Raw genomic sequence first — 22,071 nt, 5'->3', positions numbered from 1 at the left:
AAAAAAAAGAAATTTCAAGCTAGAGTATAACATTTAATTGAAAAAATCTTGGAAAATTCATTGTTCATAAGTGCAGTTGGTTAGCAATCATTAATTTGGTCAAGGGGGTTGAGGGGTGGTCTTAAAAAATTGATGAACCCACTATGACAAACATGGAAATGTAACTTAAATTGTTATGAGCAGATTGCTCTCGAATTTTTATAAGGTGCAATATTGATGGGAGGCAGTGGTTGTTCGCCTATTGAAGACTTTTGGTCATCCACTGACTGATTTTGAAGAGGGAAGGCAGGAAGTTGAAGAAAATATTTGCTATTTGTTATAGTCTAACGGAGCCAGCAAGAATCCTTCATATCGGTCAGTAAATACTGCTACAACAACCAACACTAGCCTTTAACCGTTGGTAACACTTAATTATTCCAAGCACCCAGATGCAAAAAAAACAAAAGCACAATACATCTGCCAGGACTTTTTTACATGAACTCGCTTTACGAAGTAGTTTTCCCACCAGGAAAGCCTGGTTCCAAACTAAAGCTTTCTGCTTCCATTGAGACGTTTTGACATTTGTTTCATGTTTACCATTCAAAATACATCACAACTACGTAGTAACCATTGAAAATAAAAGCTCAATTGGCGTCGGCATTCGTAGTTTTTGAGACACCGGACGTCGATCCAATGCGCACCTTGGGGACAGAACGGACAACCCTTTTTCCTTCTGGAATGTGTTCATTGGACCATCCCCTACACACCTGTCTTTATTCCGAGTGAATCCATGTTGTCCCCTGGCCTGTAGGATCGATTGAACGAAAAGCATAAAAGTCCCATAGTAATTTCCATGTAAACTTTAAACCGCTGGGGACAGGCCAATTCTCAACCAAATGGGCTGATATTTGGCATGAGAGTCCCTATGGGTACCCTCTACAAGGGGAACCTCGGTTTGCCGTAATCTGAGAACTTTTTTGTTTGGCTGAAACACCCTAATATATAATCAATAATTTATTTCAAGATTTAATTATATGCAGACTTGAAAGTAATGTAACTTGTGTTCTTATTTATAGACAGTGAACTAGAAAAAATATTTTAAACACAAAACGGCGTCAAAAGCTCATAATTCCTCCAAAGTATTTCATTCACTAAACGGCCCATTCAAATCGCCAGGACGATAACGTTGCTCCTGTTTTCAAGTCCGCAGCAAAAAAAGCGCTCCCCCATGAAGCAAGAAACCCCTCAAATTGTTGGAGCCTTTTTCCCTTTGACAGTGGGTAGTGTCCACCCTGGGGTGTTGCAGAGATCCTTAGATCCAGTCAGCAACTGCAGTCAGTAGTGTGTTGAAACGCAAATTTTCCCCACCCTGTTTTTATACTGCCACTGCCAAATGGAGCAAGCAAAGGAAAGAAAGGGAGTGTGTGTTGTAGGCAGTTTTCTTGCGAAATTCAGCAGGGAAATTCGTAGAAATTGTAGAGTTAAACTAACGTGCTCAGTTTATACAGATGGACTTTTTCAAGTAACGTGCTAGAATTGAGTTTTGAGGTTTTAACTTTCCTCGCGAAAATGAAATCGTACAGTGTCCTAGATAGAAACATATTATTTTAGATTTTCTATAACTTGTTTAAGTGCTACGCCAAATTTTGAACTAACTCTCAAGTAACTATACTGTCTATTACTGAAAAGTCATAAGTTGTGCCGTCCTCACAAGCGAAAAACTAATCGCGTCAAAGGATTTTCCCGTCGGAAAATTCGCAGAGTGCACAAAACTAGAACGACAAAGAAAATCACGAGTGTGGGGAAAAGGGAAAATTAGCTTAGGATAGCCTATTTTCCCACAGAAGAAAGGAAAAAAAAACAAGAAGACAACTCAACTCGAGAGGATCCTTGACTTAGATTGCATCGTGAAGTGTGCTAATTTCGCACGAATAAAAGGACATAATCCAATCGACTCCCCGTATGGGGGAAAAATCCCTGCAACAAAAACAACAAACAGTGCTGTGAGAAGGGGGGGGGGGAAACTGCCAGCCTGAAAACGTGGTGAAAAACGAGGATGCACCGCAAACTGCTGGGAGCAAAAGGGGAGTCTGTTTGGGAACTGCTGTTGTTGTTGTTGTTGGGAAAATCGATACTTGCTTCACGTGGTGGAGTGAAGTAGGCGGCTGCGGCTGCTGCGATTGTGGGTGGGAGGGAAATTGGCGTCAAAATAAGGCAGACAGCAACACAGAAGCAGTCATCGGAAAAATGCTGTGGGATGTGGGTTGGTTGTTGTTTGGAGAATCGTAGATCGAAGCAGCACTGATAGCAGCATCGGACCAGTGCAGTGCGGTGTTGTGCGTGCTGCATACCTTGAAGGCGCGCGCGAACAAAGAAAGCGAGTGTAAGGATGTAAACACAGTTTTGGGTTATTCCATGGCGAGTGTGTATGAACATTCTATTAAAAACATTTAATTATTTTCATAATCATAGGAACTATCGAGATAATTTCCTGTTCGAGATATTTTATTGGATCTTTTTGTTTTACTCTAGAGATAGTTTATCAATTTATCGTTTACGGCCTGAACCGGTACGCTCATGTAAGCCACCTCCAGAAATCCTTAGTTGGCTGCTCGCTGGATAGACTGTTCCCTTACCGTTCCTGCCTCTTCATCCGGAAACTGTTCACAACGCGCTCCCCACCACTACTGTACCAGAAACTAGTACCCTTCCGAGGCCGTCGCCAGCAAAACCTGATCCTTCCTCGAAACAACACGTTGGCCTACGCGAGTTCGCTGTTCGTCAGGGGTGCGGTATACTGGAACATGCTGCCTGCTGAACTGAAGCGAACGACTTCGGAAGCAACTTTTAAGAGCGGCTGCTTGGCTTTCTGGAACCGACCGCAGCCGTAGTAAGCGTGTGTAACCACTGTCGCGCCCGGAGGTCCAGGGCCCCTAACCACAAGCTATAGGAAGAGTGGCATAGGGACAACCCTCCGGCTCCTCCGGGGTGCCTGGTAGACACGACACGCCAGCTGAAAAATCCACGGAGGTGCTCAAGTGACCCGGGGCCCCCTAACCACAAGTTACATGAAGAGTGGAATAGGGACAACCCTCGGGCATGGATGAGGTCGCATAAGGGGCAAACCCCATCCCCTGACGAACCCTGGACTACGCTGGAATATCAACGCTGAGACGAGAAAAGGCGAGACGACAACGAGAAAGACGACATCATCCTGTGGAGAACCCGTAAATTTAGTGTAGTTTTCTTTTTAATTGTATTTTAAACGTAATGACACCGGAGGTAGCAATTTAAAAAGGTGTAATCCTTACGCTGCTGTATTTAATAAATAAACAAACAAACAATAAACAGATAGTTTCTTTGGGGTCTGAACAGAGTCATGGGGGATTCAGGGATTCAGAAGTGACTATTAATTATGTCTCAATGGATACAATGAAAATATCGCAATTATCTTTGAATATTTTTTTTATTTCCTGACTATTGTTTCTTAAGTAAATTCAAGATTCGCATGTTCCCCTTGCTTTCACTGTAGTAACGCCCCTGTTCAGCAGGACAAATAACAAATACAATATACGCATGGCATTAAGAGTTTTGTGACTCAATGTGGTTTGCTGATCTGATGAAAATAGATAATTTTTAAATTTTTTTTATAGAAGTGACTTAAAGAACTTAATTTTATCTAAGTTCTGTTTCTCTTAGAAATCTGCCAGCATTTCTTTAGTTTCTTTTTGTCAACTGACCTTAATTTTTTTTTGTCAAGAATTAGAAACTATTATTTTGATAATGTTTTTTATTATTATTATTACAGTCGACTATGTGGCTGTCGATCCTCTCGATATCAATATTGCTCAAGCTGTAAATTTTCCAAAAAAAAATAAAAGGAAAAAAAATGTTGACCTAATTTTATTTTTTATGAACAAACATGTGAAATCGATTGTAGATAATTATGGGTACATTGCATAACTCTTTTGCGTTTTAAATCAAATGAAGACTTTTTGATATTTTTACCAATTTTGATACTTCCGAGTAAACAATAAAGTAAAAGTTTGAGAATAAAATATGTTTATAAATTCATGGATATTTTTCAGATTTTTGTTGGTAGCATAACTGCAATGATGTTCACAGTATTATGTTATGCTTTTTGTTTCGAAATGTCGAAAATCGGGATTGAAATTTGAATTTAGTTTTTGTTTTATTAATCAACGGTCTACTCAAAATCTTAGAATTGGATCTTCAATTATTTCTAAACAATACTTTAATTAATTTAAAAAAAAAATATCTGTTCTAAAATGAATCTACCTCAAATATTATAAATAAAAATCAATTCTACTACGGAAAATTGTTTTTTTGGGGTCATACAAACAGCTTTTTTCATATGCCGTTGCCCACGCATCTGCGATTTCTTATGTCAAAAATGAATCTTTACTAACTCTTTCATTTCTAGAAGTGTACATTTTTCAACTGGCTTATTTATTTTTTGTTTGTAAACTTGTATGAACGTACCAATGATGTAAACAAATGATTGTCATTTGGAAGACCTCTTTTGAGCTCTTGATAAATTAAATAAAATCAAAAAAGCTGATTTTTGGGGAGAGGAAACGGCTAATATTCACTTTTTGCAAAAACGAGTTATTAGCACAAGGTGGTAGAAGATGTTCCAACGCATCTTCTGAAACTTGAATTTCACTGAAATAGTGTTTAGACTTGGCTGCCGATGCGAAAAACCGAACGGCTAATATGCCACTCTAATGGGAAATTGCCTTGACGGAGATTTGGTGACAAACACTAAAACGCATTTTTCTCGGAATATACTTGATTTGGCATAATACACTCAAACCCCGGTGGTTTGACACCAATTGTTGTCAAACGAACGGGGTCACTTTTTAGTTTGACACCCCTTTTACACGGAGTTCACACACACTACTGAACGTTTGTTTTGGTAGTGTGCGTGAGCGCCTTATAAAAATTGACAGTTCGTCACTTTTTAGTTTGATTTTGACCAACCAACGCGGTACAAACTAAAAAAGTGTCAAACGAAAAAGTGACCAACCACCGGGGGTTGAGTGTAGCCTTATTTTCAATTATGGGCAGGATTGTTCTCAGTACAATAGCCCTTTGTACGACCATTGTGCATAAATGGTTTAAAACGGATTTTAAACGATTTTTTTTTTGAAAAACTGGCAGTGCAAAGCAAAGCCTTTCTTGACCAAATGTCTTATTTTTAATACACGCAGAAAAATGTTATGTAGAATCAGCCTGTACGAGGTTTGTTTCAACAAAAATTTTGTTGAATTTAATCAACGCCGATTTTGCGTTGAAACAAACCTTGATTTTCTAAATTCCACAAAAATCTTTTGATGTTTTAAAAAAAGTTGCTTTAACGTTTAGCGTTGATTCAACAAAAATCTTGATTTTCAAATCAACAAAATGTTTTGTTGATTCAAATATTTCTTATTTTTCTGCGTGTAGTTATTTCAACTGTTAGGTGTCGTCTTGTCAATTTTAAAAATTTGCATTCAAATAAAAAAAGAAGTATTAGAATTTTTTCCGTTGCGTGTGAAAATTTGAAAAGACTGCAGGACCCGTTGGCTCAACTAGAACATAATATGAAAAGAGAAACTCTTATATTTGAATAATTCCCCATTCATACAAAAAGAAAAAAAAAATACATTGTTACACTGTTAACGCATCCCCGTAAAGTTACAATAACAGGAATTTTAGTTGAAAAAATATTCTTCTAAATTAAGGATGTCCAAAGTTTATGACTTGCTGGCCAGATTTAATTATGAATTATAGTTTAAGATACTTTTATAATAATAATCAAAATTTCTAACTTTTTTTCGATTTTCGACTTCCAACAGAATCCAAAAACAAACAAAACCTATCTTAATAGAATCTATTCGTTAACGGAGCACATCAACCAGAACTTTTGCACCAAAATTTGTGTAGCGAACATTTTATTTACTTCAAAACTACTAAACGAAGTTGACTTTATAGCTGTCGGCCACCATTGCTAGTACCAACCACTAGTGTCTTCCTTTTATCTACAAGGACTTCGCCGCCCTGGGCTCCTAAGTGTATGAAAGTATGGCACGGAGCGACGGCGCCGAATACCCATATTTATACAAAGAATTTTAGAGCGCCCGCCGCGGGATTCGAACCGTCGACCTCTGGATAGTGAGTCTAGTGCGCGGTCCGATTGATCCACACGGGCGGGACAAAATTACTTCAAAACTACTTGAACTTTCAATATCATTTTAAATTCATCCCCTAAAGTACTTCTTCAAGACAATTTACAATAAAGTTTAACTTATTTTACAATAACATCGGATAAATCGGATAAAATGGAATAAGGAGACACCAACTTCCTTGGTGGCTGTGAACCCCTAAAAAAACAAAAGGTAATTGCAAACATAATATTTAGGGCCTAATATAATTATCATCCGATCATAAGAGCATGAGAAATCATTATTTCTCTAAATTTAAACAAATTTAAACACATTTTCATCTGGCTGGATCACCGAGCTTTGTGAAAAGGTGTATTAAGTCTGGGTGCATTTTAATTTGAGGGAAAGAATAAAACTTGAATCAAGTTTAGATCTATCTGTAACAGAGTTCTGTAGTTTAAAACACTTATTATTTTGCAATTTATTCAGTACAAGATATTGAAAAAGGTTTCTAGCCCAAATTTCGGCTTATTTCTTTTTAAATTCGCTTGCGCTTATTTAGACATTTCTGGGAGAATGACTTCTTACGTGTAATTTTTTCTGCTCAAGTCAAATTTATAATCAAATGATATAGGGGAAGGTGGGACAAGACGACCATATGGGGCAAGAGGAACAATCGCTAGTATGGCCGTAATTTTTACAATTTTGATTATTTTCAGTATTAGGAATTGTTGCTAGCAATACAATTAGCTTATTCTACTACCACATAACCGCCAAAACGACGTAAACGCCACGAGGAATAGGGTTTAATGAAGTTTTTTTCAAAACCTTTGTTTTCTTATAATATTTGGAAAGTACAAAGTAAGGCTTAGGGTTCGTTTCAAGGCTCATTTTATCAAAATGCATTTTTTCCTAGATCAGTAGTGTCCCTACCAATGACTTGCACCTATCATTAAGTATGATTTAACTTTTGGTTATTTTTGTTGAGAGCACTTGTTCAGGTGGGGCAAGTGTACCATATGGATTTTTAGTATGGAAAAAATACGAATTGCTGCAGCAACATATTTTATTGAGAAAAAATACAAAAAAGTTCTTAAAAACTGATGAACAATTGTTTAAAAAATTGTCCATGCACGATAGAATAATATCATGAAAATTTGCTATTTATCATGTAAATTATATTTTTTCCGTAAAAACGGTCAAATTTATAGTAAAATGTTATTTTTTAATCTAAAAACGAAAGAAAAGTTTTAAATACATCCTAATCTGATGTATAGTTCAATTGTTAGTAAATCAGCATGTTTGTTCATGCATTGTTCCTCTTGCCCCAACGGGCTGTTCGTCTTGCCCCACTAGTTGAGTAGAACGTACGAAAAATCAAAAATTTTAAAATCATTTTTTTACATTTAAAAACAGATTTTTTTTAAAACTTGTTCTATCAAAGTCTCAGTCAAGACCTGGAATAAGATGATTCTAAAAAATTCGACAGATTTTTTAACGTGTTTAATGGGTTAAAACGAGCATTTCTTTATCGTTACACTTGCCCCTTTTTCCCCTACAATTTGACTAGAGGGCCTTTTTCAAAACCCTTTTGTTTTTTTAACCCTCTACCGCCCAAATTTCTTTTTCGAGATTTTTTAATTTTTCCGTGTTCAGGAGGCCATTTTGAGCAACTTATGTTCTACGAAAAACTTCTCTCTCTTGATTTATGTTTTTCTTGTTTTATTTTTAGTATTTTAATTTTCATTTCTCTTGTTAAGTTTATGTTTGTTTTTGGTAGTATTATGCAAATACTAACACCTCCTATCATTACATTTTGCCTATCTATTTTTTTATGCTTTTACAGTCACTTTTTCATTTTTTACTTGATTTTCACATTTTCTGCTATAGAATGGCACCATTACCATTTAAATTGTTAAAAAATGCGTAGAGGCATAGTCTGGGACACTACAAAAATTACTGCATACTTAATTTTACTTAAAGTCTAGGAAATGTTAGTAAAAAACACAGCCAGAGTTGACCCCTAAAAAAATTACGTTTTTAAAAACATTGGCAAAGTCACATAAAACAAGCAAAACTTCCAACCCTTAAATTATCTAAAATTTTTAGAGTTCTTCTTTCCAATACATTTTAAAGATCAAAAATTGGTTGAAAAAATTGATTTTTGGCGATTTTCCAGATTGAAGCCCGTCTAAAGGCGGGGTTAGGTTGTAGAGGGTTAACCAGTTGGTACACCCAAACGGCGGTCGCATGATTGTGATGCATGGCGGCATGAAAGTATATCAGAATCTGCATGAAAACTGTCCTCATGCATTTTTTGCAATATAGGGGTATGACATTTTTGCCCGTTACCGATAATTATCGACATTACCGACGGCTTTTAGGTTGTATTTCACAAAAAAAAAACCTTAATAGAACGAGGGTTGAACCACCAACTTCTAGGTTACTGATCCGACACGCTACCACCGCGCCATGGACGCTTGATGAAATGAGAGTGAAAGAGCATCAACATATTCTTCTCTTTGGAGTGTTGCTCGGGGACGGGCCAGCATTATATGTGTTGGTGAAAACTGAAGATCGCTGACTTGTTTACACGCGGGCAAAAATGATCTACGGGCTTGCTGCAAAAAATGTTATATAATGTGACAATTTCTGCAGCAAATTCACTGTTGCAGATTTTGAGATATAGTTTTCCTTTGGGTGTATTAATTGAAAGCATATAAATTTTCAAAAGTTTTGGAAAAAAACACTCAAATAAAAACGCGGTTTTATCCAAACTAAAAAATCAATATCAATAATCACTATTTTTTGTAAAAAGTTATAAAATTGCTCTGCATTGATTTCCAAATTTGAAGCTATAAATTACTGTAACACTTAAACTACAAAACCGAGTTTCGTGCGCTTGATAGTTTAAGTGATGAAATCAGCTGCCCCTATCAAGAAAGTTGTCCCGATTCGCCTTAGTTTTCGGACTGTAGTTTTTTTTTTCGTTGTGCCGAGAACTATGTTTGTTGCAATTAAATGCTTAATCCACTTTTAGGTGGTTGGTGCCTTCCTCGCATTTAGAGGGTAATGTTATCCAAAATAGATACAAAAAGGCGGACCTTTAAGTATTCAACTTGATTTATTATTCATACCATCAGGTTGGGTAGTCAGATCTTCATAATTCAGGGCATTTATGTGCTAATAACTTTTCATAGGGTTGTCAGATCTGCAATTGGAAAGGTCTTGGAAAGGTCTTTTGATTACCTATCTAACGACAAGTCACATGATAGATCCGGACAACGTTTTCATCGAATTATATGAGATCCATCCCCAAAAAAGTTCATAAATAACACTTAAGTGCTTATAACTTTTTATACACCCAAAGGAAAAATATTTCTCAAAATCTGAAACATTGGATTTGCTGCAGAAAATGTCATATTTTATAACATTTTTTGCAGTAAGCCCGTAGATCATTTTTGCCCGCGTGTAAAAATTTCAGCGATCTGCAGTTCTCACCAACACATATAATGCTGGCCCGTCCCCGAGCAACACTCCAAAGAGAAGCATATGTTGGTGCTCTTTCACTCACTTTACATCAAGCGTCCATAGCGCGGTGGTAGCGTATCGGATCAATAACCAAGAAGTTGGTGGTTCAATCCTCGTTCTGCTAAGTGTTTTTTTTTGTGAAATACAACCAAAAAGCCGTCGGTAATGTCGATAATTATCGGTAACGGGCAAAAATGTCATACTCCTATATCGCAAAAAATGCATGAGGACAGATTTCATGCAGATTCTGATATACTTTCATGCTGCCATGCATCACAATCATGCGACTGCCAGTTGGGTGTAGGTTCATCAGATCTTCAATCTTTTGAACTCGTTAACCTTTCTAAAAATGTATAATATGACGGGGTTTCTTACAAAAAAAACACCCTTTTACAATCTTCCGAACTTTTGGTAAAATCGTTTTTATAGCATAACTTTTGAAGTACTTAACTAAGCTTTATAATTTTCAATAGCGACTTATGGGACCCGAAGACGGATCGAATGAGACCAAAACAGTCCAAATCGGTTCAGTCAGTGCCGAGATAATCCAGTGAATTTTTTTTATCAACATCCCACCACACACACAGACATTTGGCCAGAATTTGATTCTGAGTCGATATGTTTACGTGAAGGTGGGTCTAGGTAATCAAATTAAGAATTTTGTTTTTCGAGTGATTTTACAGTCTTCTCTCAGTAAGGTGAGGAAGGCAAAAACAAAAAAAGACATAACAAGAAAGTTTTAGGTTAGAGAATATTATTAGTATGCATGTTAAAAAAATAAATTGTTACACACACTTGCCATGGAACAGCTCCATCTCACGACACGACACCGTGCCCTTCGATTGTGTCCTCACGCCAAAGGAAAAGCTCTAGTTTTCCTTCTTTCTTTCCTTCCACCAGCCCGAGCCTGTCAGCTCAAAATCCAACAACGAACGAGCGACTGATATAGTCGTTGGGTGCTCAATCCACACCGGGTTGAACAATAGCCCTGCTGATTAGCTCCTTCGAGTGGCAGCCAGCTCGAGAGTGTCGTCCTTCCTCGCGTGTCCCCAAATGCAGACGAAAGAAAAAGGACTCTACCTCCTCCACCAGCCCCAAAGGACAATGTGTTGTGATTATGAACTAGTGTGCAACTCGGCCCAAGGCTAGGACAAGACTGTACAGAACAAAGTTGTTGTTCGTAGTTGTGTGTGTGTGAGTGTGTGTTGATTTGGCCTCGAGGGGGTGAAGAAAAGGATAGTGAATCCTTTTTTAGAGGGCTGTCAGGATGCATTTCCGTCACGAAGAGAGCAGGCACCTGCTGCGGAATGCCAGCGCCAGCACGGCCGTGGAGTCCAAGTTTGACCACCACTCGATTGTGTGGCCGTTCCTGATACAGGTAATTTGATGAACTTATTGTATTTTAGCAAAACAGTAGATTCAACCTATTTTTGGTCCGTTGGAAGCAACTCTGTTGCAATGGAGTTGCTGCAACCATTGTACAACATTTTTTTCAACAACTGTGCAACTTGTGCAGTAAACTAACTACAGGCAAAAGTCCAAAATATTTGTTTGTTAATATTTTCGTGAAAAAATAAACAATTTAACTAATGACTTTTCCTTAAATTTCCCTCACAGAATGCGATGGAGAACCCGCTCTGTACGACGGCCACTCCGGCCAACTCGACGGTTTCCGTGCTGCTGTGGACCACAATCGCGGTCTTCGGAATCGTGTACACGCTGCTAGGTGGGTGTGATTGCGATGTGTGTTTGGTCATGATGCCGTTTTTGGGAGGGGGAGTTCGGTTGGGGATCAATTTAAGAGTACTCTTAAGAGGGAAGCAGAAAAGTGTGCGAGTAAACACAAAAAAGGAAAGCATGTTTTGGGAAAGTGGGATGCTGGCTGGATGTAACTGCGTCATATGCTCTGTTGAAACGTGGAAAGCGGATGCAACAGGGTATCACGGTGAAATGGTTACGGTTGCTGGATAATCTTTTCTATTTTTTGTTGACTTCTGGAGTTTTGTTTTAAAGGTCTAATAAAGATTCCAGACTTCAGCTCCTGTTTCCAAAAAGAATCGGTTCATCGTTTCCGACTCCAACTAAAAAAAACAACTAACAACTACAAAACTAACAACTACACAGCAAAAAAAAGTTGAATTTTGCCATGTTGAAAATTTTGTTGGTTGAATAGTACCGTAAAACGGGGTGACTTTAATAGGTTTGAGATTTTTCCGCAAAATAAAGAGTACAAATTAAATAAGTAAGGAATGCTGTGGAAGCATACTGACCATGGTAGAGAAGTGTTCAAAGTACATCAAGAAGGACCTGAAATGTTAAAAAAGTTTGTTAACTATGATCAAGAAAATGTTGATGAAAAGCATTATTTTAATCTTCTTAAAGTGTCATGATTTCCTCAATAAATATGATTTTGAATCGGAAAACGGAATACCTTTTCGGATTCTTTAGACATTTTTCCACTAGGAAAAGGTAAAATAAGTTTCAAATAATAATTGTTGAACAAATTCCATCTAAAATGTGAAAACTTTTGATTCATGCTTTGAATTCAAATTAAAATGTAATATAAATGAATAATTTTATAAACAAAACTAGTTTGAATCGAATTTCAGGCAAAATTTTACATAAAATTTATATATATTTTGTTAAAAAAGTTTAAAAACTTATAAGCATTGATTTTTTGCCTTAAAATCTATATCAGCAAACTGAGTGATGGTACGTTTCATGTAAACATAAAGCTAGAACCCCATTTATTTGATTTTAACTAAACATTAATTTACTTCTATCGGGGATTTTAGGCAAAGACTTTTTAACGCAATCAATTCTTAAACACTATTGACAATTAATTTCTTGAATAGAGCATAGACTTTGTGGCCTACCCAAGTATATGTTTTTAAAATAAAAATCTTGAGAAAAACCTTACCAGTTTTAAAATATTCCAAAAATAAATTAAAATCCTATCAATGTCACCACGGTTTACGGTACCTATTTTTTGAGTAATTTTAACTAAAAAATGTGTAAAAAATGTGTGTGAACTTGATGAAAATTTACCAGAAACTGATGAAAATTCTGTGGTTGTGACTAATATCCTAATATGCAAAACATGCACGTAACCTTCGTCATAAAAGGTACCATTTTTTGTAAACACAAAATCAAATACAACTGACGGGATTCAAACCCAGCACCAACGGTAAGGACTGGCGCTTTAGCCCGCTCGGTGAAAAGGATAAAGGAATAAATATACCCTTTCTAATCAAACACCTATCTTCGTCATATGGAGAGTTTGATGCTCGATTAAAGCTCCAAAATACTTTTCAGGCTATAAACTTACCAGCAACAGCACCGCCTCGAGTAAGCACGCAAATTTATGCCACTTACTGGCCAAAAAGATCAAATTTAATGCACTTTTGATCATAATTTCTATTTTGCGAGACCATTTCTCATCATTTTGATGGCACACACATCCACACGCAAGATCAGAGGTAAACTGCTTAACGAAAGTCGCCATCAAAATCTTTCACTTGCGCTAACGATTTCAAAGCGCTTAAGATATAAAATTGCTTCCAACTACCGGCAACATGTTCTTTTGACCATTACTTGGTCACTCTCTTGAAAAATAATCCCGAAAAATGTAAATAATTAGTAAGCACCATCAAAAAACAAACGCGCTAAGTCTTCTGACGTTTGAATTTTGAATTCCCATTCCAATCGAAGGCTGAAGAAAACCGAGCGAGGAGCGAAGGCAAATAAAGAACAAAGGGTGGCCACCAACACCACCAACATGCTGGTGCAGCTATAAATGCTACTTTTTTCATAAAATTATTTTTATTAGGTCCTTTTCGGTACTGGGACCTGGTTAGGACTGAGTCGGCTTTTGTAATTACATTTGACTTAATAATTACAGAGGATCTTGTGTGTAAATGTTAGTGGGAGGGGAGCCGATTACCCGCGGCCTACTCAGGGTTAGTAGGGAAGGGACTGGGATGGGATAAACAAAGAGAAAAAAACCTATTGTCAAACTAAACCACTTTCAACATGGCCGCTTCTGTCAACCTAAACCAGTCCTTTCTTATGAGGAGAAAATGAGAAGTATTGTAATTTGAGTTGAAAAAAAATAAAAAATTAAATCAATTTCACAAATAATTGTAAATTGCATTAATAGATTGATTAAAATATTTTCAATTGAAAGGCTTTTATTTCTATCGTACACCGAATGTTGACTTATCAGCATTTTCATTTAAAAAAACAATACATTTCATGAACTGACTATTCTTTTGCCCATTTGTTATTTTTTTTGCGCGTTACATAGAAATGTCATTTAGATTGAACAATATTAAACCTGTGCTTCCCATGAAATTAAAATGTGGCGTGAAGAAACAACATCGTAGAACTGAATTAAAAAAGCAAAAATAATTGCCACAGTTTAGCTTATTCGATTTTTTCGCTTTTTTTTATTTCAAAACATTGCCACAAATTGAAAAACAATCTTTTTTGCTCTTTGAAGTGAATGAATTGGTACAAATTTGAATTTTTACCAGCCATTTCTTTCGATTCTGACACCTTAGGGCGTGCGACCCATGGAAAAAATTAAAAAAAAATCATAAAAAAAACACATTAAAAATTGACGAAGTGAACATTTTTTGACTCATCTTTGATTTGCCAACCATTTCAAGTAATTTGTATCCTGCAGCTCCTTATGAACGGATCCACCGTAAAACGATGGAACATAAACTCAGGATTCTCCACCCACGCAAATTTTAACAGCCAAATAAAAAAAAAATCTGCGAGGAAAAACAAAACAACATTTCAACCAAAGAAAAAGTCATCCGCATGCTTGAGCACTGAGTTGAAAAACATCATCAAGAAAATTTGAATTGTCAAGCTATCTGAATCACAGATTGCTTGATATTTGTTTTCGAACACGAATTTTCTTGCAAAAAAACAGAAGAAGAATACAAACCCCGTCCCAGGGAAGGGATTGATGTTAAAGACAAGGCGTGGGAAGGGAAGGGGGATTGTGTAGGGGTCTTGGTTGGCTCTGCTGGCCTTTGCTTTTGTCCTCAGCCGCAACTCGGTGTCCAGCTGCTGGGGCGTTCTTGCTTTGCTTCCGGTGCAAACCAGAAACGACGGCTTTGTGTGAAGGCGAGTTATACTAACTGAAGGAAAACTAACTGAAGGAAAACTAACTGAAGAAAAACTAACTGAAGAAAAACTAAATGGATATTTTGGAATCTAAGAGGAACTGATAGATCGGATAGAGAACATCAAAGTCTAGTCTCGCATCGGGATTTCTGGTGGTCTTCTTCGGGCCCTGAGGGTAAATGCTACTTTTCGTGAGTGTTCGCTTAAAATTTCATCAATTTTGGCAGCACTAAGCAGACCCAAAAAGGGCGCTGGAAGAAAAAAAGAACTAAGCTGAAAATAGAAAAATGGGCGTGGCCCAATGCACTCGACTGATTAGAATGCATTTTTGAAATATTTTTTTTAAATGCTTGTAAAAGGAATAGCATAACTTTTAATAAAAGTGAAAATAAACAGAAATGTTCACAAACAGTTGCTCTACTCGTTGGTGTACTTGGTTTTAGTGAATTTCAAGGAACAATCCAGATTATCCAGCATCATTCAAACACGACCGCTTATTAGGCTTAAAATGGGCATATTTCCCCTACGAGCTTGAGGTTTCGGTAAAACAGGTTTCAGAATAAAATGCAGCATTTTTTATACACCCAGGTCTTTTACACGCAGCTGGATTACTACTTTTTTGCTGAAAAGTACTAATAAAAGTAAACTAGGGGAGCGGTCGTGGCTGAATGGTTACGATGTTCGCTTTATAAGCGAATGGTTCTGGGTTCGATACCCATCTGCTTCCAACGAGAAAGTTCTGGACTCATTGAATTTGGAATTAATGAAAAAACTTCAAAACGGCGGGGTTCGATCCCCTGCCCTTAGGATTGGCAAGCAAAATGCTTTCCACTTAACCGTGGAGCATTGGTAGCTTGAGGAGGAATTAGACTGGTATACTTGAATCCAAGAATCGGACAAAGAGTTTAATTGAATGCGAGTTGAACATGAGAACTCAAACAAGATTGCATGCAAGATTGCAAGCGCAGTTGAAATTGAATCTAAAAATACCTCGCTAAAAATAGCCTGGGTGACTGATAGAATTCATCCAATAAGAGATGAGAAGAATTGAAAGCATTCCCATTAGAAATGAGAACACACGAAGAATTCGAACAACAATGCCAAAGGTCGTTACCACTCGCCTAGGGTGGCTCCTCAGACCATTTACCTTCCCAAAAACCGTCCAACTCCAAGCGAAACTTACTTGAGGATACCTTGGAGATTTTCCCTTAATACTCTTAAAAAAGTGGAGCATCAACACTTCCCGTCTTCCAATTCCCTTTCCTTGTCCCTGGTGCGCGGTGGAGATGGGAGCGGCCGGCAATGGACGGCTGCCATGGTGGTGAGAATCTGGTTCAGGTGGAATTGGTTCTATTCCCAATTATCGATTCCTAGGCAACTTGGGCTTAGACAATCATCACATCACATGGCGAAAATCCAGTCTGCAATCCGCTAAAATCACCGTCTCCTAGCGAAGCGAAGCGAAAAGTACTAATAAAAGTAAACTAGGGTCAAATTATAAAAAACTTTGACTTGTCCCGCCCGTGTGGATCAATCGGACCGCGCACTGGACTCACAACCCAGAGGTCGCCGGTTCGAATCCCGCGGCGGGCGCTCTAAAATTCTTTGTGTAAATATGGGTATTCGGCGCCGTCGCTCCGTGCCATACTTTCATACACTTAGAAGCCCAGGGCGGCGAAGTCCTTGTAGATAAAAGGAAGACACTAGTGGTTGGTACCTAGCAATGGTGGCCGACAGCTATAAAGTCAACTTCGTTTTTTCGTTTTTTTTTTTGACTTGCTAAGCTTTTTTATTCCATTAATTTCAGGGCAGTCCTCGTAAGTTTTCAATAGGACTTGCAAGTTCCGGACAAAAGAAAAAAAATCTATTTTTTATTACGAGTTTTTAAGTACTGTACCGGATTAAATCACACATTGAGCACTGTAGCTTAGAGGAACCGTAATGCACTGGGTGGATATTATTTGGCATTCGTCCTTGGAGCAAGGTTGGTCGTCGAGCGGACGGTGACGGTGGTCCTTGCTGACTGATGACGATGATGTTGTGTACACAAAGGAAAAAGTTCATTCAAACACAGCAGCAAGCAGTAAAAAATTATAAGTTTTCGTCACTGTTATGGAATGTGGGAAAGACTTGAAGTTGATGTTTTGTAAAAATGGGAAATCTGTCCTATATCCAGTCGCATGAAATCCTGAAATATATTTTTTTCAATTATGATTATTTTTTCTAAACAGTGAAAATGCCTCCAGCGCTGCAACATGCTAGTGTCAATGTTTGTGTCCTTGTTCGTGTTGCTCGAGCCTGCACGCCACACTTCATGTTGCTTTAAAATTCTGAAATGGTTTATGCTTTATGTTGCCCCTCCTCCTCCACCACCAACTTCACTAAGTGAGGACGCTGCTGCTGATGCATGTCAACAGAATGTGCTTTCTCCTGGTGTGCAGTTTCTAAGCTGGTGAGCTTTTACTGGTGGAAATTAAATCTTGAACAGAGAAGGACATCCTGTTTTGGTCCTTTGGAGAAACGTGATTCGTTCAACAAACGTTTTATAAGCATAATTTGAAAATTGCAAATGTTTGAAAAAAAAAACAGAGAGCAGAAAGATGTTTTTAAAGCAAAAAATAAAGTGGGGGTGACATACACTTTGCAAAATATAAGCATATATATATTGTTGATTTAATGATTCAGTTTAAGGTTTAAAAATTAATTCTTCGAGGTTTTATTTCCTTTCAGGATATCGATGTCTTCGGGCGATTGGTTTCCTCACTGGTCTGGCAGCAGGGGCCGGATGCATCGTCCTGTTGCAGAGCAAAAATATTACAGGTTTTGGAAATTTGGCCGCCCCAGGTAATTCCAACAAATATCAATTAGTGTTACACTCAAACCCCGATGGTTTGACACTAACTGTCACTTTTTAGTTTGACACCCTTTTTACACGGAGTTCACACACACTACCTAACGTTTGTTTTGATAGTGTGCGTGAGCGCAGTGTAAAAAGTGACAGTTTTTCACTTTTTAGTTAGACTTTGACCAACCAACGGGGTACAAACTAAAAAAGTGTCAAACGAAAAAGTGACCAACCACCGGGGGTTGAGCGTATCTTAAACTAAATCTTTGGATTCACTTTCCAGCCCTGGCCGTGGTGGCCGGCCTGTTTGGTGCTATTCTGGGATCGACCCACCCAATCTCGTCCACGTTGATCGGAGCCTCGGCCGGGGCCCTGGTGGCCGGTGCCACCATCGCCGCCTGTATTGCCACACTACCTCATTACATCTTTGGAGTGAGTTTTTGAAGATGTTTTGTTTGTGAATTTAGTACTAAATTTCAAATTTTGATTATTTGTAGGAAAATGAGCTCCTGGTATCGGTTGTGGGCGGTGCAATTATCTGTTCAATTATCACACTATTCTGTCCGAAACTGATGTCAATCATCGCTTCCAGTGTTCTGGGTTCAGCCATGATCTTGTGCTCGATTGACTTCTTCATGCACGGCTTGAACACGATGGATTGGGTGAGTTATGGGACAGTTGTTACATTTTTTTAAGTTTATCTAATTCTAATTCTGTTAATTTCAGTTGTTCAACATGAAGCCGGACCCAACTCCCCCTCCCTGCTGGGGTGGCGTTATCCTGTGCTGTTGGCCAATCACCTCAGTGTTGGGAGTGTTGGTGCAGTGCTTTGTGACCGCTTGGAAAATTGACCACCGAAGGCAGATGATGCACCGGAGGCGACGGCACTACAAGGGCCGCCAGGGTTCGCGATCGAGGGAAACCCGCGAGGAGGCCCGCCAGCGGAAGTACCGCTATCTGTACCAGGTCCGGACCGCCCGGGGTGATATCATCTCGCAGGTGAGGAGATGTGGAGTTTTTTCAATTATTATTTTAATTTCTAATAATCATCTAACTTTTGTTCATTTCCTTCCCATGCAGAACTTTGTCTCCGCCCTCCAGAAGCACGTGACCACCGACTCCGGCCCACCGTCCGAGGTGTCCACCAAGACGGGCTCAAACGACCGGAACACGGCCCGCAGCGACCGGACCCACATGACGAACCTGCCCGATTCGGACTTTGACAAGCGCGACTCGAGCTACGAGAAGCGTTGACATTTGGCCAAATAGCAGCAGCAGCAGCAACAACAACAGCAGCAGCAGTATCAACAACAACAACAACACTATCACTACCACTACCCCAACAATAACCCCAACAGCAACATCAGCAACAACAGCAAAAACAAAACTGGCAGCAGCTATCAGCAAAAATATGAACGCACTTGTTACTAATAGTCAGCTAAAAAATAAAACGAAATTGAGAAAAGTGGAAGAAAACCAAACAATGAATTCGGAACGTGGTTCGAAACAATACAAATGCGAGAAAGAAAGCAGCAAAACAATACTGGTGATGTGTAGGATTGTAGGTAACGTAAAGATATTTAGCGAAGGAATAAAAAGAGAAATAAAAAAAGTTTTTATACAAAAAAGTCGAAACAGTAGAAAAAGAGAGACAGAGAGAGTAATCCAGTAACGTTCTAGGGACGGACAATTTCGAATGCAGGAACCATAGAGAAATGCGCAACATCTCAATAAATAAAGGGCAAGATTTTAAAAACCAAACACAAAATTGTAATTGTATAAAATATAAATATTAACTCAATAACTGAATCAAATTCATTGCTATATAAAGATAAGATAAAACCAATAAAAAACCATAATACTTATTTCAGAGTGTCTGAAGTAAAACTTTAAACGTAAACCTATGTTTCATATGAATAAATATAAACAAAGCTAAGAAGGTTAGAAGGAAGAACGTATATCGAAGAAAGGAACAGGAAAACACGTGGAAATGTGACGAATGTGATTCATTTTTTTACAAAGCAAAGTATAAATACAAAAAAGTATAAATTACGCATTTAGACAAAGTCGTGTTCTAGGTGTTATTTTTCTCTTTACATAGAATGCAGCAAAAGAAAGGTTGTTTCGTTTACAGCTCTTGTTTTTGTATTTTTGAAAACAAGTCCGGAAAAAAACAAAAAAGGAAAAACAAATTTACAATAGCGCACACACACAAAACGTAGGCCAACAATTGTGCAGCAGACCACTATATTGTTCAAAACAGTTTGTTGAGTAAGGTTAGCATTTTCGGAGCAGGAAAAAGAGTGAACAAAGCTTCGTTTTAAATTCTATGCGTTAAAAAAGGTTGGAATTTTTGTACTAGGTTATAAACCGCCGCAGCAGCAGAAACAGGCCGCAGTCAGACAAATACGGATAACAATAAGCAAAATGATAAGTGAATTTAAAGGTTATTAAAAACAAAACAGAAAACAGACGGGACTCAGAGAACGTAAGTGAAACAAGTGTAGCCATCCGGAGAAAGGTGAAAGGTGTAGAGCGAGAGGAGAAGAGGTGTAATAACAAAAAGAATAAGAAAAAACATGAATGTCGTAGGCTAATTAAAAGCTCAAAATATATACTAAGCCATATTTTGGAATTATCGGAAGATGCACGAGTTTTAATTAAGTAGCAGGATATCACAGAACTTTGGAGTAATTTTTTAACACGCAATTTTTTCAAGTTTTAGGAGGCTATTCAGAAAAATAGTCACACGCCAATTAGTTTATCCATTTTTAATTAACTTTTTTTCCAATATGAATTCCCAAAATCCGCATTTTAAGATTCATTCATTTAGGGGATTTAGGCGACAAGATGAATTTTCATTTCTTTTAAAGGAGAATACACTCTATCGACAGATGAAAATTGTCAAACCTTAAGGTTTAATTTTCACTTCTCAACAGAACAAATCCTCTCTCTAACATTGTTTTAATTGTTTTTATGGCCAACTTTTTTTTGTTTTTTTTTTTTTTTAATTATATCATTTGCATTTAGATTTCAACCAAATCCAATTAAACATTGTTTTTGACATAACCACAATTTGACCACAATTCTTGGGTTAGTTTGCAAAAGGTCCTAAGCGCCAGTTGTAAACAAAGCCATTTTGGATTGGTTTTCGTCAATTTATGAATTCTCGCTTATTTTTTCATAAGGTCCTATGTACATAGGACACCCATGGCGCATTGGTTGTTTTGAAAAAGTTATCTAGAATTATAGGCGGTGGATTGGTTATAGGTGACTGTCCATTAGGGTGCCCAGAAAAAATTACCCCCTGCTCCACAAGCGAAAAACTATTTATTGGGTTATTTTAAGCATCTGTGCAAATTTTGAGCAAAATTAGTTGAGATTAACCCATTGATACTCGAGCCTAAAGTTGGTTGGGGTTTTTTGGGGTCGAATTTTACAGCTTTGATATGTTCTACAAAGTTGTAGAGCATTAAATTTCTAATGATAATCTCACTTTTGAGAATATTTGAATGGAAGTAGCATATTCTGCAGACCAAACCGTAAGAAAAATAAGTTTTCCATACATTTTTTCGATTTTGCCCACACAAACTTCACCTTCGAGTATCAATGGGTAAATGTTGACCGATTCTGTTGATATTTAGGCCAGAGTCCTAAAATAGCTCAAGGAACAATATTCAGCCTGTGGAGCGAGGTTTTGAGAAAAAATCCCATATTCTGGGCACCCTACTGTCTATTTATGAAAACATTCAATTTACCAAAAAAATGTTTAACGAAGAAAAAAATATTTTAAATTGTTTTCAATTCATTGCTCTCATAATTTCTTAATATGTTACGATAATTATTTGAAAAATTTTTTTGTTCCCCAATTGTTTTAAATGATTTTTTAAGCTAATGTTATCCCAGAAATTCAAAATCAAGTAATTCTTACAAAATTACAAAACATTTATAAATTTCTTCTAATTTTGAAATCTGACACAAATGTTTGAGGAAAGTTGATAAAAATTTTAGGTGGATAGGTCGACTAAGAGTCATAGAAGAAGATATAAAGGACGGAAAACTAAGTAAGCGTAGTTTTCCGTCTTTCATATCTTGAGTTTTTTTAATGGTCTTATAAACATATTTTGAGGCTAGGAATTTTAACAGGTATGATTTTCATAAAGTATTCGCTTCCTTTTCTTTCCCACAGAAAACTGGGGACAACGTAGCTGTCAAACTAGGCCAAGCTGTTATAGTCACATACAAAATGAACTTTAAGTGATTTGAGTTCATTCCTGACGTCACGATTTTTTCCTATAGGCCTAACCTGACCTTTTTTTTTAAAAAAAAACTATCTTCTAGTGTTAAACTCTTAGTCAGTGTTGGTATTCTCGCGCTCTTGCGAGAACAAATCCTCTCTCTCGAGTTCTC

The 22,071-nt window shown here is 37.5% G+C and overlaps 1 protein-coding gene across 2 annotated transcripts; it reads left to right on the top strand.

Moving 5' to 3' along the window:
- Positions 1-1,274: 1,274 nt before the first annotated feature.
- LOC6048242 (transmembrane protein 198) lies at positions 1,275-20,305 on the top strand. 2 transcript variants are annotated; one of them, XM_038255283.1, is made up of 8 exons: positions 1,275-2,362; positions 10,578-11,055; positions 11,295-11,403; positions 17,547-17,660; positions 17,945-18,093; positions 18,159-18,323; positions 18,388-18,660; positions 18,742-18,915. In XM_038255283.1, the coding sequence occupies exons 2-8, from the start codon at positions 10,945-10,947 to the stop codon at positions 18,913-18,915; spliced, it is 1,095 nt and encodes a 364-aa protein (XP_038111211.1). In that variant the 5' UTR covers positions 1,275-2,362; positions 10,578-10,944. The 2 variants fall into 2 exon arrangements, with proteins under 2 accessions (XP_038111211.1, XP_001865191.2); XM_001865156.2 differs by lacking the exon at positions 1,275-2,362 and having other exon boundaries at positions 10,945-11,055; positions 18,742-20,305.
- The last annotated feature ends 1,766 nt before the right edge of the window (positions 20,306-22,071 follow it).

This window comes from Culex quinquefasciatus, chromosome 2, assembly GCF_015732765.1.
Source record: "Culex quinquefasciatus strain JHB chromosome 2, VPISU_Cqui_1.0_pri_paternal, whole genome shotgun sequence".
In the NCBI taxonomy this organism is placed as follows: domain Eukaryota; kingdom Metazoa; phylum Arthropoda; class Insecta; order Diptera; family Culicidae; genus Culex; species Culex quinquefasciatus.
This window is presented reverse-complemented; position numbering and strand designations above follow the sequence as displayed.